This window comes from Mirounga leonina, unplaced genomic scaffold, assembly GCF_011800145.1.
Source record: "Mirounga leonina isolate KUSES-001 unplaced genomic scaffold, KU_Mleo_1.0 Mir_165, whole genome shotgun sequence".
NCBI classification, from domain to species: domain Eukaryota; kingdom Metazoa; phylum Chordata; class Mammalia; order Carnivora; family Phocidae; genus Mirounga; species Mirounga leonina.
Window position 1 is genome coordinate 13,553,805 of NW_023270415.1, and position 15,787 is coordinate 13,569,591.

The 15,787-nt window shown below is 40.4% G+C and overlaps 1 protein-coding gene across 1 annotated transcript in view; it reads right to left on the reverse strand.

Moving 5' to 3' along the window:
* The window catches only part of ASPH (aspartate beta-hydroxylase), a 194,300-nt gene that overhangs the window by 15,866 nt on the left and 162,647 nt on the right, over nucleotides 1-15,787 (reverse strand). Inside the window, exons 22-24 of the mRNA XM_035011224.1 lie at nucleotides 7,316-7,451; nucleotides 1,756-1,847; nucleotides 1,268-1,401 (exon numbers count right to left, since the gene is read on the reverse strand). Of these exons, the coding sequence (XP_034867115.1) occupies nucleotides 1,268-1,401; nucleotides 1,756-1,847; nucleotides 7,316-7,451 (362 nt within the window). The remainder of the gene's footprint in view (nucleotides 1-1,267; nucleotides 1,402-1,755; nucleotides 1,848-7,315; nucleotides 7,452-15,787) is intronic.

Sequence of the window (15,787 nt, forward strand, 5' to 3'; positions counted from 1 at the left end):
GGCAATGCCCCTTTTCTCCCAGCGTTGGATTTCCAAACCTTCCTGTCTTTAAAAATCACCACTGTCAAGATTCTCAAACCCCAGCAGCAAATGAGCTATTTGCCCACCGACCCATCTGTAGCATTTTTATTTCTACCTCTCTTACGACTCACAACATCTGAGCCTGTGCCATGTCCCCCGATTAGGCACGTCTGGCAGGGGAAGGCCCCCATCGGATTCAACTTTGAATCTTTGTGCTGCTGTACCATCCATGTCCAGGGTGGGCAGGTCTCTGCCAATAACCAAACGAATGACTCTGTGTCCTCAGGAACAGCCCTCTCCATCAGACCTCTACTGAGGACCATGACAAATGCCTAAGAAGACAACAACTTGGTTTCTGCCCTCCAGGAGCTTATAGCTCATAGAGATTAGGCTAACATATGCTAATTGATAAAAAGCAATGGAAGATAAAGAATAGGATTACTATATACGTTCTATTAAGTCAGAAAAGAGGCTCCTTTTTATGAAATGACATTGGATCTTAGTAATAGGTTTATTTTGGATGGGTGAAAAGAAGGGCCTTCTGGGTGGAGGGAGTAATCAGATTAGGACAGCCAAAGGCATGGGGAGAAGGTCCTAACATTCACCATGTCCCACTCCCGCTAGGATGTGGGCTCAGTGCCGTGAATGCATTTTTTCATTTAATCCTATAACAATCCTACAAAGCAGACAGCATCAGTTCCAATTTTACAAGTAAGGAGGCTGAGGCTCGAGGGGATTAAGGAACTGGCCAAGGTTATACAGGATTAGGTGGCAGAGCTGGGGTTTGAAAAAGGCAGTCTGCTTCTGTGGCACCACGCTGCCTCCTCCAGAGCAAAACACAGAACTATCACTGGGTGTTTTCTCGAGGAAGGGGAACTCTTTGCACTGATGAATCACTCAAGTCGTAGAGCAAGAAGCACAATGTGTAATATGTGTAGGGCTCGGTACAACACAGGCGACTCTGAATGCAAGTCTGTCCATCTAGAAAGAAAATCGAGAAGGCTCTTCAATGAGATGAGAGTAGTGTGGGGAGAAATGATTAGGGAGGGCATCCCTAGAATGGAGGGGTGTCTCCAGACTAGTAGACAGAACAAAGAAGGGACACAGGCTTGAGTATGGATTAGTATCACCCGTCCCAGCCTACTTCCATTACAAAGGAAGAGAAATAACCCAACTGAACATAGATTGGTTGTAATGAACACCCATCCTCAGAGGTGATAAGAGACAATGATGGCAGGAGACATACTTGGTCTCGTTGGCACATCGGATCTTGCAGCCTTCCTTGGGAATCACCAAGCCCAGGTGCATTCGGAGCCTGCAGTTGGTGGGCCCCGTGTGTGGCCACACGTGAGTTCCTGGGTGCATGATGGAATATTTGATCTGTGCAGAAAATATAACAAACTGGTCATCCATTTATCGAGGGGTGGAGGAAGTGCTAAATTAAAGTCACAGGATAAAACTATGTCAATTTGAATTTGAACCTTTGTAAGGCTTAGAATTTATATTCTCGTCTTATTTCTTAGATAAGGACTCTCATTTTCCACCAAGCGATAAACACTGAACACTTCCCGCCCTCAATTCTGACACCAACCACATGAAATTATGTTTCATTAAAGAGAGAGTGAAAAAAGACGCCTTCGTTGGACCAAATAACAGTTTCTTTATAAAGGTCAGCACTCCCTTATTCCTAATAATGAACTGTGTTCTTCCCATCATTGAAGACATGCTTGGTACCTGTCCTCTTCTGCATCCTGTTGTCTCAGGAAATTTATCTAGTAAAGAACAGGTTTTAGGAGCTCCTTTACAGGCATTTTCATTTTTTCTTCCTAGAACGAGACATGATAAAATCATTGTTAGAAACAAATCACAGTAAAACTTTAACTCGTCCCGTTTTGACCAGACACAATCTGTATTATCATCCTCACTAGGAATGAGAAAGCTAAGCAAACACAAGAAGACAAAGTATAACAGACAGTGACTGGCAAAGACCAGAAGTCTCTACTCACTATTGGACTATTTGACTAAGGCTGTCTAATGGACAGGGTGAGTGTTGAATACTTATTCTTCTCCCCGTGACAGGTAGAATAATGCCCCCCAACCAAGGTGTCCATGTTGTAAGCAGGAGCCTGTGAATAGGTTATGCTATATGGCAAGGGGAAATAGAGGTTGCAGATGACATTGAAATTTCTAACCAGCTGACCTGAAAACAAAGAGATTATCCTGGATTAACTGGATGGGCCCCATGTAATCAGAGTCTTTCAACATGGAAGAGGGAAGCAAAACAGAGTGATAGAATGAGACAGACTTGACCGGCCATTGCTGGCTTTGAAGATGGAAAGCAACTGCAAGCCAAGGAATGTGGGCAGATTCCAGAAGCTGGAACCTCCAGATGAAATAGATCCCTGAGGACACTCTGATTTAAGCTCGATGAGACCGCTATAGACTTCTGACCTCCAGAACTGTAAAGATAATACATTTGTGTCATTTTAAAGCCACTAAGTTTGTGGTAATTTATTAGAGCAGTCATAGCAGACTCCCTAAGGAAAAAACAGCTTCTATTTCAAACCTAAAAATGCATTTCTAGGACTATATCAAAGAGTCACCTCAACATTTTTAACTGGGATTTAATGTATTTTTCATTGTACAGATCATACTTCATATGTTGATAAAGTATAGGATTTAAATGAAAAGGGGAAGAAGTATCTGAGAGATGATGTTTTCTATGAGTGACTGTTTTGGGAACACAGATTTTGGGGCATCGTCTTAAACATCCTGGACTATGCAAATTTCTTCACCATCAATAGAATAACTGTGTCTTAGGGAAGACATGCTCAGAAATGTACATAGCATTATTTGCTCTTATATAGGAGTAAAATAATGGGTTTTTTAAAAGATAGAAAAATTTTAATTCCCTATTCAAGATTCTTACAAGGGGCTGGTACCTCCAAAGCTGAGTTTAATTTTATTTAGTAAATGTTAGTTGTGTCCTAAGATAATCATACACTGAGAATAAAATGAGAGTTACAAGGAATGCAACTTAAAGGTATTCTCCTCAAACGGACCTCAATATTTTAGTAAACAACCTCTACAGGTATATTAGCTTTTCCTAAGTAATCTCTTTGCCCCTTGAGTAAAACGTTAGTTGCTGTTCTTAGTGATTAATGGAGTATTCCAAGTGAGCTGAATGATAAATGCCAGTTTGATAATGATAAATGCCAAATAGATCCTGTATACATCATCACAAAGTATTTTTAAGCCCAGCTTCCCATGCCTTCCCTTATGCAGCATCTGGAGATGGCTTGGCAGGAGTCCCCAATTCTGGGGTCTGGGCTGTGCAGGCAGCAGTTACGGGAAGCCTGGAGGCTTGAGGAGGAACCAGAAGTGGCTGGACTTCCCACAGGCACAGCTGAGCACGTGCTCCTGAGAGAACAGGTGTGTTGTACCTTAATGAATGGGTAACCTAAGGGGCTGGGTGTCACTAGGACTGCTACTTGGTCAGGATTAAATTAGAGAGAGCACCTCTAGCCATTTAGACACATAAATCTTTTCTAGTCTTGTAAACACATATTCTCTATAGGGGGAAAAGCTGTGTAGTAGATGCTTGACATTCGTGGATTACCACAGGTAGCTTTAAGGTTTCGCACGTGACGGCAAGGATTTAGGAACACAACAACGGGGGCGCCTGGGTGGCCCAGTCGGTTAAGTGTCTGGCTTCGGCTCAGGTCATGATCTCGGGGTCCTGGGACTGAGCCTTGCGTTGGGCTCCCTGCGGGGAGTCTGCTTCTCCCTCTGCCCTTCCCCCAACTTGTGCTCGCGCGTGTGCTCTCTCTCTCTCAAAAATGAATAAAAAATTTTTTTTGAAAAGAAAATAACCCAAGACCTTTAAAAATCCCAACTCCATGAATATTTCTTACAAGTGTAGTCACATGTAAATGAAGTATCCAATTGATTCTTCCAAATCTGCATTGACAGAACTTCTTCTAGGGCCATCTTCCCCAAGAAACAAAGTTGATCACTTCTTGAGAGTTACTTTAAACTTGGTGAGAAATAATAAAACAACCATAAAGCCACCCTGAATTCAGCTGCTGGACAGTTTCCTCCTCAGCTGAGAATTTGCTCCTCACAGCTGCTTTCTACCCCATGATGTGACAAAATGATAAATTACGCTTTAAAGCCCAGGTTTGGGAGACCAACAATCCCAGGTTGGAGGCCTGGCTGCACCACTTGTTAGTTGTGTGATGAGAACGTGTTTCTGAATCTCTGCGCCGCAGATCCTCATCTGAAAAAGGACAATGAAATTAGGGCCTCAAGTAGAGGGTTGTTACTGGGATCAGTGAGTACTCTCGAAAGATCTGATCCAGTAGATGATAATGGTACTACTTTATTACAAAATGATCGTATGTTATATAATAATAACAGTAATAGAGGGGTAGTGGTCTTAGGTCACGGGTACTTAGGTCATGGTTAAGAACATGGAGTCTGGGTCCAGTTTGGCTGGGATTCCTGCTGTGCGACTAATTGTGTGACTTCTCTGTGCCTTGGTTCCTCTTCTCTAAAATACAACACTCATAGCACCTCCCTCACCAGATGCTGTAGGCATCAGATGAGTCCTTTTAAGTATGTCAAGTGGTTCCTGGCCCACGGTGAGCACCATGGAACTGCTGTTGCATTCCTTTTTTTAAAAAAATATTTTATTTATTTACTGAGAGAGAGAGTGAGTGAGAGACAGCACAGGCCAGGGAGGGGCAGAGGGAGAAGCAGACTCTCCGCTGAGCAGGGAGCCTGACACGGGGCTCAATCCCAGGACCCGGAGATCATGACCTGAGCTGAAGGTAGACGCTTAACTGACTGAGCCCACCCAGGTGCCCTTAAAGGTCTTGGGTTGTATCTTTTTTAGTTTCAAGGCTCTGCTGGGAAAACAGGGTCATCTTGCTTGACAATTCTGATCAATCGACAGTGGCTACCTAGAACACTGTTGAGAAGGATTCAGAGGTTCAGCTTGAGCTCATCCAGAAAGGCTACTGAGATTGTTTAGCACCATCCTTTATGGGCTCTGGAAGAAAGAATGACTGCATCTGTATGGCATATTGGCTAACTATGTATTTTAGTGTTCATTGTTGATGATAATTAATAAACTTGGGCAGAACAGATAATCCATAACATTCACTTAGCAATTTGAAAACATATTTGTAGGGAAAAACTATCATTTACCTGTGTGGATTCTTTTTTCTCCAACTCAAAAAAGTTGACCATTTAAAAAGGAATAAATATTCTTCAGTCCTGATTATGTGACCGGGAGACCCACCATGATTCCCACTACCATTTGGAGAAAAATGAAACTTCCAGCCACAGCTTTTAAGGCCTTCAGCTCTCTAGCAGCATCCTTTCCTAACTAGGACTACACAACCTCTACGTAACTACATCAGATACTCATCAGCCTCTTTGGCCAGACCTGAGCTCTTAGCGTGGCTAAGAAACTGTCGTGCTGCCTCTCTTCCTCACTCTTCCCCGCAGCCCCTCTTGCCACAGGATTCTCTCTGCAGTTTCTGAGCCACAGCACCTAAGAGAGCATCTGCCGTCAGGGATCCCATCCTGCTTCTATGCAAGCTATGGTACTAGTTGTCTTCAAAATTCTTTAAACTATGGATTTGCTTCCAGAAGACAGTTACTGGATTCCTCCCAGAAGCCTGGAACCACCAACAGAAGGCCACAAAGAACTTTAACGAAACTTCCTAAAAGAGAAACTATGTGACTTCTATTCTCTTATGACTAAAAAAATTAGAAATTCATTTCTATTTAATTAACTGCAACTAACTGGAAAACATAAGCTTATGATAGCCCCCGCCTGAAATACACACAGCTCAATCATTTTGAGTCAAAATGGAAATCAAGATAGAAATGCAGTCGTTTCCTGGAAATAATACAAATGAAAATATCATACATTACAGCTTAAGGAATATATTTCGCCACAATTAAAACTTTTTTAAAAACATGCAAAAATTTAAAGTCAAAATGTTGCCTTCAACCAAATCTTGTCTCCATTATTTATTTTCTTACTTGCTTAATACTTTTATGTGCCCTATAAAGCTTTGCAGATTTCAACTTTATCAAAGCACCTGTTGTTAGCAGAGACTATGGTTCTGGAAATTACTGCCAGGATGCCTGCTATTCTGCAGCATTGTCCTAGGAAGCATAAGGATGCGAGTGCATAAGGATGTTAATGCAACTGAGGCATCAGATGAACTCCTGAATGCATGCTTGAGGCCAAGAGAATTCATGCATTTTAGTGAGACTCTTAACAGATAAAATTAGCATGTTGTTCACCTATTGACCTTGTAGCTCCCTTAAAAAAATCTTGTTGGCAAAAAAGCTGACAGTCACTAAAAATCATGTGATGTCTCCTCTGATGGACGTATCCTTGAAAGTATTACTGAAGTAGCTCTTCTATCTCTTATGAGCAAACCATTCTGAAAGTGTATGTGAGATAAACAACTGCTTATTTGTCCTTTAATGTAAACTCACTGCTTGTCCTCTCAATGTATTTGGTATAGCTGAATATGCGCAACACGTACTGTTTAGTCTTCAAAATGCACTTATTTTTGGATAGCTATTGTTAACCCAGGTTGACGCGATTTTTCAAGAAGAGAATTGGAAAGAGCCTTAAAGCTTAAATCCAATGCTCCTCATTTTCAGGATACATTGATATATTAATTCATCGAACACACACATACTGTGCCCAACCTGGGTTCAGCCCAAGGAATGTTAGGTTGAATGTGAGCCACTTCCTATTCTTGAGGAACGCAGACCCTAATTATCATTGCCTGTCACTCTGGTGTCTTATCATCTCCAACCCATGGTGACCCCATTTTGGCGGGCAACACTGTCTCTATGCTACGGAGCAAATGAGGCTCAGGGGAGGTCCTTTCTAAGATAGTGATTAGCACATGGTGGGCTTTTTGGTTAAGCCTACACAGTACAGTTACTTTTTGTAACTTATCATTTAATGGGAAACACCAGGAAAATCAAAGTATTATTTATATATATTTATCCAAATACACATGTGAGTATACCTACATACACACACACATATATATTTACATGTGCACACACACACACAGATAAGTGTTCACATGTAGTTTTAAGAAACGACAGATTTCGATAATATATTTTTTCTGGGCAATTTCCTTTAAGTTGGGGAATTCCAGCTCTGGGAAGTATCTTGGGAAGACTTGAGCCTTCTTCCCATCAGGTCATTCATTGGCTGCAGAGAACAATCTAGAAGTCAGAAGCTCACCTTGCTGCCACAGTGTAAACTGGCTCCAGTCGCCTTTCTCTCTCAGGTTTTCATCTTCAGGCAGGAAGAGGCCTTTGGCTTTATCCATCACTGCAAGGCCTTCATCCCGGATTAACTTCCAGTTTCTTTCTAAGGACTAGAGGGAAGATTCCAATTTTACTGAACTGGGCATATGCCTGGTAGTCATTATGATGACTCAGCTTTTTGTTTGTTTATTTGATTAATAAAGTAATGAAATCTGTGCTCTCATCTAGATTGCTTACTTCAATTTCCTCTGGGACTTCTTGTCAAGGGTTTAAAAAAGCCCTACTGTTATTTTTGAGAACTCAATGCCTTTGCAGCATAAAAATGTCAGTAATTCCTCAGAGAATAATCCCCTCCAAAAATTAGTTTTATATTTGGCTAAAGGTTGTTTGTTGTCTTTTTTCAAAGATCACAAGTGAACAAGAGTATTGCTCTTGTTGATCATATTATATCAGTACATTACAGTATGCTCCATGCGACCCCCCCAACACGCAAAGAATACACATCAGGGACTTCATTTCATCTTTCAAAAGAGGTCCTCATGAAGATGCCATTCAATGTGGTAAACTGTAATTACATTTCAAAGACATGGGAAAAGTGCCCTTGGGAACATTTGATGAATTATAAAGTTAACAGCAAAACAAAGCAAATAAATGCCCAGGTGTTTAGAATTCAGCCAAACAAAAATATTTCTGACTTCTCCTTTACGAGGGTGCTTTAGCCCCTGTCGGAAAGTGGGCTTAAGACCAACAGAGCCTTGGAGTGGCCAGGCAGATGCTGGTAGATGTGTGGAAGGAGCATTCTGAAGCTCTCGCCTCCAGGTCATCCTCATTACCACACTGTGATGCTGATGAGCGTGGGAGCAGAGGGGAAAGCAGGCGAGGGCGAGCTTCTGGAGTGGTGAACTGAGAGGTACTACTCTGAGGAAAAAAGAACAAAACCCGTTTTCCTACAGTATGCTGAGACTAATTAATTGTACAGATTACCCAGGATTTTGAAATGTTAATAATGCCAAACATTTCTATGTTAAGCAAGAGATGGATGGAATAGTTGAGTATATGGGTACATGGAGAGGGAGGTGCACATTACCTGGTTTCAAGAGTCAGGGCTCAAGAGCAGGGCACTAGAACTGGTGAGTTACAAACAAAAAGAAAGATTTTGACAGACAAAAAAATAAAAACAACAATTAGCGCTCCCTGAAAGTGGATTAAGGTGCTGTGTACAACACGGCTCTCTATCTTTTGAATTAATCAAGCGAAACTGGTTGACCCATTATTGGATAGAGCAAAGCATGAGATAATGTGTGAAGTGTTTTTCTTTTTTACCAGCCCATGCTTCATGAATTCATGATTCCATGTGGGAAAAGCAATAAGGAGCCAAGAGAGCTCTGAGAGACAGATGCCCTCAGAGATTTGTGTGAAAACATGGTGCCAACTTCAGCCCAGCCCAGGGAACATTTTTTATATTAGGTGACAACATTAGGTTTATTAAGATATTCTAGGGCCAGACATACATTTTAAGATTAGATACTGGTTTTCTACTTCTTCTTTTCCCCTTCATTTCTTTGAGTCTACCGGTTTATTTCCTTTTTAAATGTCAGCTTGATTGAGGTATAATTGACAAAATTCTAAGATCTTTAAAAGCGTACATTGTGGTGATTTGATATGCGTATACATTGTGAAAGGATTTCCCCCATCTGGCTCATTAACACATTCATCACCTCACAAATTTATCTTTCATTTATTCACTTTTAAATTTTTCTGTTGAGAACACTTAAGTTCTACTATCTTAGCACATTTTAATTATACAATACAGCATTATCAACTATAGTCACCATATTAAACAAATCCTCAGACTTTATTCATCTTATGGATGAAAAGTCTGTACCTTTTACCAACTTCTCCCTAATTCTTTTACTCCCCACCCTACCCCAACCCTGGCAACCACTCTTCTACTCTCTGTTTCTATGAGTTTGACTTTTTTTTTTTTTTTTTTAAATTTAGATTCCACATGTAAGTGATACCATACAGCATTTGTCTTTCTGTGTCTGGCTTATCTCACTTAGCATAATACCCTCAAGGTCCACCATGTTGTTGCAAATGGCAGGATTTCCTTCTTTCTCAGTTGAATAATATTCTCGTGTGCGTGCACTTGTGTGTGTGTGTGTGTGTGTATTTATGTCTTTATATACCACATCTTCTTTATCCACTCATCCATTGATGGACACTTCAGTTGTTTCTATGTCTTATTGTGGATAATGGTGCAATGAACACGAGAATGCAGACCTCTCTTCAACATCTCATTTTCATTGTCTATATCCAGAAGTGGGATTGCTGGGTCATGAGGGGGTTCTATTTTTAATTGTTGAGGAAACTCCATATTGTTTTCCACAGTGGCTACACCACAGTGGCTATGGATTTGATGCTGCTATTTCTGTGAGACCCACCTATTGATTCGTGTCAAAAGCCACAGCCCCTGCTACCATCACACTGATTTATGCTGCTGCTGGTCATCAGTAATTTCGGTATTATTTCATCCCAAGTAGGTAATTCATACATAGCAAGTCAAAGACAGAATTCCAATAAAAAGACACTCAAAAGCCTTCACTTTGGCAGGTCCCCTGAATGACAGAATATGATGGTTTTTTCCAAGAATCCCAAGATTATGGAAAAGAAAAAAATGCACCCCATATATTCACATCTCAAAAGTACCTAAATTGCCAACACTCCTTGTGGCTATTGTAATTTGTCCAAGTTGATAGATAAATCTGTTAGATTCGTGTTAAGTTGTCACACAGATGAGGGGAGAATTACCTTTCTAACACATGAAATTACTTTTCAAATGAGGTCACTGGAGTCTTACACAGCAGGCTCTTCCCTTCTTCCCTCCTGGTATTTTAGAAGTTTCTTTCATTTCTTTTGAAAGCTGATGTTAGGAGCATCTTTGCAAAGAGCTGATCTTTTGTTAGGAAAACAGGGCACAAAGCCCTAAGGAAAATGTTAACGTGATTGCATCACTAAATAAAATCTTTACAATTTTTCTTAGGAGCAGACTCTTACCAGAGTAATGAGTGCACTTGGATTTGTTTTTGGTTTGTTTGTTTTCAACTTTGGAAAGATTCGGCATGGTCTCTTTTATGGACATCACGGAGAAATCTGGGATGGGACCTGGGAATTTTATTTTTAAGCATAAACCAAGGAACCACATTGTATAAAATTCATATGATTACAGGGGATTAAACCTCAAACCTAATTACATAGGGTGTGTGTGTGTGTGTGTGTGTGTTTGAAAGAGAGAGAGAGAGAGAGTATGAAGAGCTGGAGGGAGGAAGGGATCGGATATGAATCCTTTCTACAGTAATACCACTCAGATGTCTGGGATGGCAAAAAATTTCCATTTCTTAGTAAATTCCAACAGGAACTTGAAGGCTCACACAGAGCAGGCCATGCCTACCTTTTTAAAGGTCTCATCTAAGATTCTACTTCTTTGGCCCTAAATACACCCATTTCATAAAACTGAAAAAAAGAAGCCGATAGGGTTGGTATTTGAGTTGATTGCTGGGAAGACAACAGCTTCTAATTCACATTTCTCCTTGTGGCAGCATAGATTTGTTTTTACGGTGCCACATGGCTTCATAAACCCATCATGAGCACTTGTCTTTTGTTGAACCTCAGCTATACTTGGCACTCTAGCCAGCTCTAATCTAAGTGGAGTTCCCAGCTTCAAGCTTCATTAATCCCACAACACATTACAGTTCTCTTTACTCCAGACCTCCCAATCAGTTGACAAGGTCCTCACTTCCCAGATATTCTGCTCATTCACTTGGATGCTATGCTTTTCTCTTCAACATCAAGTTACATTAGGTTTATTTTTAAACCCTTCTCCTAAAACTGACTTCTTGAAGAAAGTCTTGAGGGGAGCAAACTAAAGCCAAACTAATTCTTATAGTTAAATCGTTAAATTTCCCTTTCTATTTTCACTCAATTAAAAGTACATATTTTTAAAATTCTACTAATACTACAGGTCTTATAATAAAAGCAGCAGTCCCTCACTCAATTCTTTCCCAATCCTGAGTCCAACCCCAGTTAATCGCTTTAAACACCTCTTCTGCTATTTATCTGCTTCTATCTAAATACTATGTTTATGCCGCTATTTCTTGATTTATTCCATTCTAGACATTATCACTCACCTTTCTCTTAGGGAAGGTAACAAGTTAACAATTTGATGTCTTCTTTTCCCTCTTCTCAATCTTGCTACAGTTAAATTCACAAATCTTTCATACATCTGAGTAAATTCACATTCGGTATCATCCGCACTTGAGTTGTACTGTGATAATGACCCTTCATTCCACATTTCTGCCCCCTTTTCTTCTTCTTTTTTTTTTTTTTAAAGATTTTATTTATTTATTTGACAGAGAGAGAAAGCATGAGCAGGGGGAGTGGGAGAGGGAGAAGCAGGCTCCCCACTGAGGAGGGAGCCCAATGCGGGACTCGATCCCAGGACCCTGGGATCATGACCTGAGCCGAAGGCAGACGCTTAACGACTGAGCCACCCAGGCGCCCTCTGCCCCCTTTTCTTTGACTTCATTTTCTAATGCACTTACAACTGTTTCTTCTTTACAGCACTGAAAGGCTGATACAAAATCTCTTGATACTATTCTACCCCTTGCCAAAAACATCAGATAAGCCATTACTTTCTTTCTCTCTTTTTTTCTGAAGATAATACTGCAGTAGCCACCTGCCTTGCTTTGATCTGGACCAGCTGCTGTCTGAGCATGCTGGGCAAGCATCATCAGGGAACTGCTCTCGGCTTTTGCCCTGGAGTGGTCTTCCTAATTATTGCATTCTAGTTATTCCCAAGAAAGGACACAGCACAGGTAACACTAAATTTCTGAAAATATCTGAAGCTATACTTACACCTGATTGAAGGCTTGCCTGTTCACAGAATTCTACATAGGAAATACTTTCTCCTGAGAATTTTGAAAACAATGCCACATTGTATTACAACTTTTAGTGTTGCTGTTGGGAGATCTGACCTTTTATATTCCTTTTTTGGGGGGGTCCTTCAGAAAACATTATAGAAGTCAGTATAGTGTAGTGGGTATGGAGCTAGATTGCCTGCCTGGTTTGGAAATCGAACTCCCACTTACTAGCTATGCGATATTGGGCGATTCACTTATCTACTGTGCCGTAGGTTCCTCATTTATAAAGACAGTGAAATACTACAACTTTCCTCAAGAGTCTCTAAGATTAAATGTGCTAAAAGTACCTCTGCTATGTGTAAGTACAGCTATGATGATAATGACGAGGATTTTAAAATCTTTTCTTTGTTTCTGGCTTCCTGAAATTTCCTGAAACTGTACCTTAGCTTAAGTGCTGGTCACTTACGGGTCCCTTCAATATGGAAGCTCACAATTTTTCCATTGGAGACTATCCGGTCTTATTTCTTTAATAATTTCTTCTCCATTCTGTCTTTATTCTTTCTGGAACTTCTTTTGTTTGTTGAACACATTAAATTGATCCTCTAGTTTTCCTAACTTCTCTATTTTCAATCTTTTTTGGTTTTTCCTTCTTGCAGATTTTCTTGACTTAGCTTCCAATACTGCTGTGAGACTCTTATTTTTGCAAATCCTATTTTGCACATTTCTGACAGAGTCCTAGTTGGGTGTCTTTTCCTTTCCACAGTATCCTACCTATTCTTTTCTTGTGGCTACACTATCTTCTCTTACGGCTCTGAGTGTATCTTACAGATATTATTTCTGTTGGCATTTGCTCCTCGCATCTTCTGTTTCTCCTGAGCTCTACTTCATTCTTTGTTTGTTTTGTTCTTTATCTTCTTTCATGTTGAGGGGTCTCTCCCGTGTTAGGCGACCCTCAGCTGGGAGTCCTACAGGACTGAGACAGCGATTGGGAGCTGTGTGAAAGGGGAGGGCGTGTGGTTGACAGGCCTCCCCGTTGGGCACGTCATCAAGCCAGTGTTCTCACTGGGCATCTGAAACGTTGGGTAGGGAGTGGCATATTCTTTGAGCCCAAGTGGTTGCTGCAGTAGCAGGTACCCTAAATCCCTTGCCCTTGGAAGCCCCTCTGCAATCACTTCCTTCGGTTTCAGCTTTCTTGGAATCACCAAGTCAGATACTTCCCTCTTCGATTTTCAAAAGACAAACAGAAAACACGATGGTGTCGTTCATCTGTTCTTGTTTCCCTCCTGTTTTTTTTTTTATTTGTAGGTTTATATTTTTATTGTCATTTAAGTGAGCTTTTTCTTCTCTACTGTCATTTTTTCCTTTTATCCTTTTGTTATCATTTAAGTGAGGTTTCATGTGGGAGGTATTAAACGCATTGCTCAGTTCTGCTTAATCCTTCTTCACCTGTATTTTCTATACATCTCGAATAGGTGATTATTATTTATTTTCCTTCTTTTCTCATAGACTAGAAAGACCTTCTAGTAAAACCGAGAAAACAAAATCCCATTAGCCCACAAAACCTCTTAGTAATCCCTGGAATGCGTCTTCAAAATATCACCAAACTCAAAGTGATGCCATTTCACGTGACAGAGATAGGTAGCAGAGAGAAGAAAACATTTCTCACCATCATATTTCACATTTTCAATCAAACTCTGTTACTCCATATATTGCTTTATAGTCACCCTAATTTCTTTTCACTTGGCCTACATGCTTCCCTTGCATCATTTGGTTGGTATGCCCCCTTTTCCACGATGCGGTCAGATGATGACAAAACTGATTATGATGCTTGAAGCCTGACATAAGATCACTTTTAATTTTGTCTTAAGCAAGCAATGTTCATCCACCTGAGCTTTAAATATTTTCTTCTATGTAGGAAAATTGAACTGTTCAGAGAAATGCTTTTGCTAAGGCAGTAAGTAAAGATTGCAGAATGCTAAGTAAGGGGAGTTTCTTCACTAATCGTATTAGTTTGTGGAGGTTGCCGTAACATATAAATACCACAGGCTGGGTGACTTAAGCAATCAAAATCTACAGTCTCACAGTTCTGGAGGCTGGAAGTCCAAGATCAAGGTGTCGGCAGGCTTGGTTTCTTTTGAGCTCTCTCTCCTTGGCTTGCCGATCTTCTAGCTATGTCCTCACCTGGTCTTTCCTCTATGTTTTTCTTACAAAAACACTACTCATATTGGATTAGGGCCCACCCCAATGGCTTCATTTTAACTTAACTACCTTGTTAAATGACCCTGTCTCTAAATACAATCACATTCTGAGGTACTGGGCTTCAAAATATGAATTTTGGGGACACAATCAACACATAACACAAATGTTCATTCAAGTGAGAACCAGTTCCAGCTAAGAGGGCAAATAGCAGATGGAAAGGGATCAGGAATAAATTCACATCAACATGGAAGACGGTACATTTATAGGAACAAAATAAAACAATAGTCATGGAAAAAGGCAGGAAGAGCTATGCTTCTAACATGTGGACAAAACATAATACAAGAACTCCTAGAGCTCAGATTAACGTACACAAGATTAGGTAAGCCACTGCATATGATCAGCTGTTAAGAAAAAAGGAAGCGAGAAAACACAGATATTGGCAACTGAGAAGTCCCAGAGATGTGTATATACCTTGCAAGGTTCTAACTCTAAATTCAGAGAAGGCATGTGGTCCAAGACTATTCTAGGCAAAGTCTGTACATTAAAATTGGAGTTAGAAGGAATTGGTAACAATAGTGCATTAGTACAATATACACCAAATTCTATATAATTGGCTGTGAACATGTTGTTATATATAATTAATTATTATTATATATCTAATTTTTTGAGAGATAAATCAGCTTGAAGCCTAGTCGAAACATGCCTATACTTTACACCATGATTATGAAACATGGGTAGCATATCCTAGATAAGACACGAGTAGTGGACTCTGCTTTAAAGAGAGCAGCTGAGGGTGGAGGGCATCTCACCGAGTGCGGAGCTGAAGTTATGAATCACAGCAAATGCCATAGTGAGTATAATGCTCTCACAGCAAACTCTATCTGCAGTAATTTAAATAAAATCTCTGCAGGAAATTAGTAGCATTAAAAAAGCAATCTCTTGCTGGTACTAATGCATTTTAATCAGATTTCCTGTTTTTCAAGTCGAATATAAAGATAAAAGAAAATATCTGACGTTTCTTATTGTGGAAATAAACAAAGACCAACCGAATGAGAAAAACAAAGGCTATATATTCACAGCATGCTATAGCAGGGGAGTCAGCCACCATCACTTGTGTTTTGGTGAAGAAGTGGGAAAACTTAAAGGTGAAAAAAGGAAAGGGTTCAGGGGTACCCTGAGTGGAGGCTGTTGGCAGGTAACGAGAAGTGGGCATCCTATGTGATTGGTTAGGAGAGCATATCTGGCTTTCTTGGCTTGGTCCTAAGTTGGAGGCAGGGACAAACATTAAGCAAGCTGTCAGTTATTAATCAAGTCCTGGACATTTGGGG